Source organism: Condylura cristata, unplaced genomic scaffold (genome assembly GCF_000260355.1).
Source record: "Condylura cristata isolate star-nosed mole 26May11 unplaced genomic scaffold, ConCri1.0 scaffold00015, whole genome shotgun sequence".
Classification (NCBI taxonomy): Eukaryota; Metazoa; Chordata; class Mammalia; order Eulipotyphla; family Talpidae; genus Condylura; species Condylura cristata.
The window spans coordinates 189,654-191,562 of NW_004567116.1; the positions used below are offsets into that span (position 1 = coordinate 189,654).

The 1,909-nt window shown below is 77.1% G+C and overlaps 1 protein-coding gene across 1 annotated transcript in view; it reads left to right on the top strand.

Annotated features, from left to right (window-relative positions):
* Nucleotides 1–931: 931 nt before the first annotated feature.
* The window catches only part of SLC39A4 (solute carrier family 39 (zinc transporter), member 4), a 27,217-nt gene continuing 26,239 nt past the window's right edge, over nt 932–1,909 (top strand). The window contains exons 1-2 of the mRNA XM_012725105.1: nt 932–1,029; nt 1,502–1,689. Of these exons, the coding sequence (XP_012580559.1) occupies nt 932–1,029; nt 1,502–1,689 (286 nt within the window). The remainder of the gene's footprint in view (nt 1,030–1,501; nt 1,690–1,909) is intronic.

Genomic DNA, 1,909 nt, shown 5'->3' on the forward strand with positions numbered 1-1,909 from the left:
CCAGCGCTCCCCACCCGGCCCCTGGGCCGCAGGGGCTGGTTCCCGCTCGGGTGGTCATCTGCTGCCCGTCCCCTGACTGAGGATGCTGAGGGTCCTCCAGTGGGCGCCCAGGACGCGCCCGCTGTGAGGGTGGGGCCCGGGGCGCTCCCCGGGGGGTCAGTGCAGCTGCCTGCTTGAGGCCGGACCCCCGAGCTGCTTCCCAGCCCACTGGGCACAGGGCCAGTCGCCTGTGGCCAGAGCTGCCGCCGGTCAGGCCTGGCCGGGCTGCTGGGCCCGGCCCCGGCTGGCTGAAACCGGAGCACAGGCCCAGGAGCCAAGCTGGCCCGGGCCGGGGGAGGTGGGCGCTGCCGGCGAGGCAGCAGTGAGGAGCGCCCCGGTGGCGCCCGGCCCCCCCTCTAGCTGTGGGCAGTGGCGGGGTGGGCGGTGCCGGGCTTCACCCTGAGGCCCCCGGCCGGGAGCTGCTTGGGCGGCCGCTCGCGGGTCCCCACCGGCTCCGCGGTGGAGACCTGTGGGCCCGCTGCCCTGCCCGTCGACCTCGGGCTCTGCTGGCCAGCGGGCAGCACACTGTGGTCTGCTCCACTCCTCGCCGAAGACCTCCCTGACCCGGCCGAGGCTCCGCCGCGCGTCCGCCCGGGCTAGGTGGCCGCCTGGGGGCCCTGCCGGGCCGTAGGGACAGCCCCAGGCTGTGGGGCGACCCTGCGGGGTGCCCTAGCGGGCCTGTGCCCAGAGCAGTGCCCATCTCCGGCCCCAGGTGTTGGGCGCAGGCCGGCGGGTGGCTGTCCTGCTCAGCCGGCCCCGACCCTCGCCCTCCCCGGGCGCTGCCCGCCGCACGTGAGGCCAGCAAGGCCCTGCCGCCTCTGCAGGGGGACCCCAGCCTGCGCCGCGCCTCACTGGAAAGGTTCCTGGCAGGGTGAGGGGCGGCCATGCCAGCATGCCCCAGGCCCCGGCCCGCTCCCGCCCGTCCTCTCTCGTGCCCGGGGCAGCGCCTGCCCGGCCGCCCGGCTCTTGGAGGCCCCTGCTGCCAGTCCTGTGGGAAGGGCCGCCCTGAGGCGCCCGCGCTGCACTGACCGGTCAGCTGAAATTGGCGCTTCCCCGCTCTCGGGGAGGCCAGGCCAGGAGCCACACCGGCCCTTCCGGCCCGTCGGTCTGGGGGCCCCTCGGCCTGGGTCAGGGGCGCGGAGCCCGAGTGGGCATCTGGGGGCGCGCCGGGAGCCGTGCGTGGTGGGCCTGCGTGGGCAGCCTGGGCGGGCCACACTCTCCAGCCGGCGTGCCCAGGCCCAGCAAGGGCAGACCCCTGTGGCCCCTCCAGGGTGGGGAGCCCAGAGTGGGGCTCACACAGGGCCCCCCGGTCGGGGCTGGCAAGGGCGGCGGACACCACCCTGCCCACGCGTCCTGGGAGAAGGCCTCAGCTTGTGCAGGGGCAGGCCGGGGGGGGGGCGGGCCAGTGCCTGCCCGCAGTGCAGCCTTCTCGCAGGGGCGCGGTGACCGCTGGGCCTTCCAGGGAGGGACCGGCTGGCCCTGGCCGTGCCGACGGTGGTGGACACCCGGCCGGCCGGCGGGCGCAGTACCACCCGAGCCTGCCGGGGCCGGACACGGGAGCGGAGGGCTTCGTGCTGTCTCGGGGCCCAGGCCCCAGTGGGGGCGTCTGGGGCCAGGGGGCCGGACTGCCCCCACCCCGCCTTCCGGAAGGTGCCGCCCAGGCTCCCGGTCCAGCCCAGACCCTGCACCTGTCCCCACTGCCCTGGGCGACGAGGCCCAGCTTGCTCCACCCGGGCGGCTTCAGGGCCGCGGCTGTGAGCAGCGCCCTCTCTCGCCCGGCCCCGTGACGTCTCCCCTGGGGCTGCCCTCCTGCGGCAGGCACGTGCCAGGGAGCCCAGGGCTGTGGGCGGGCCAGGCAGAGGCCAGACCA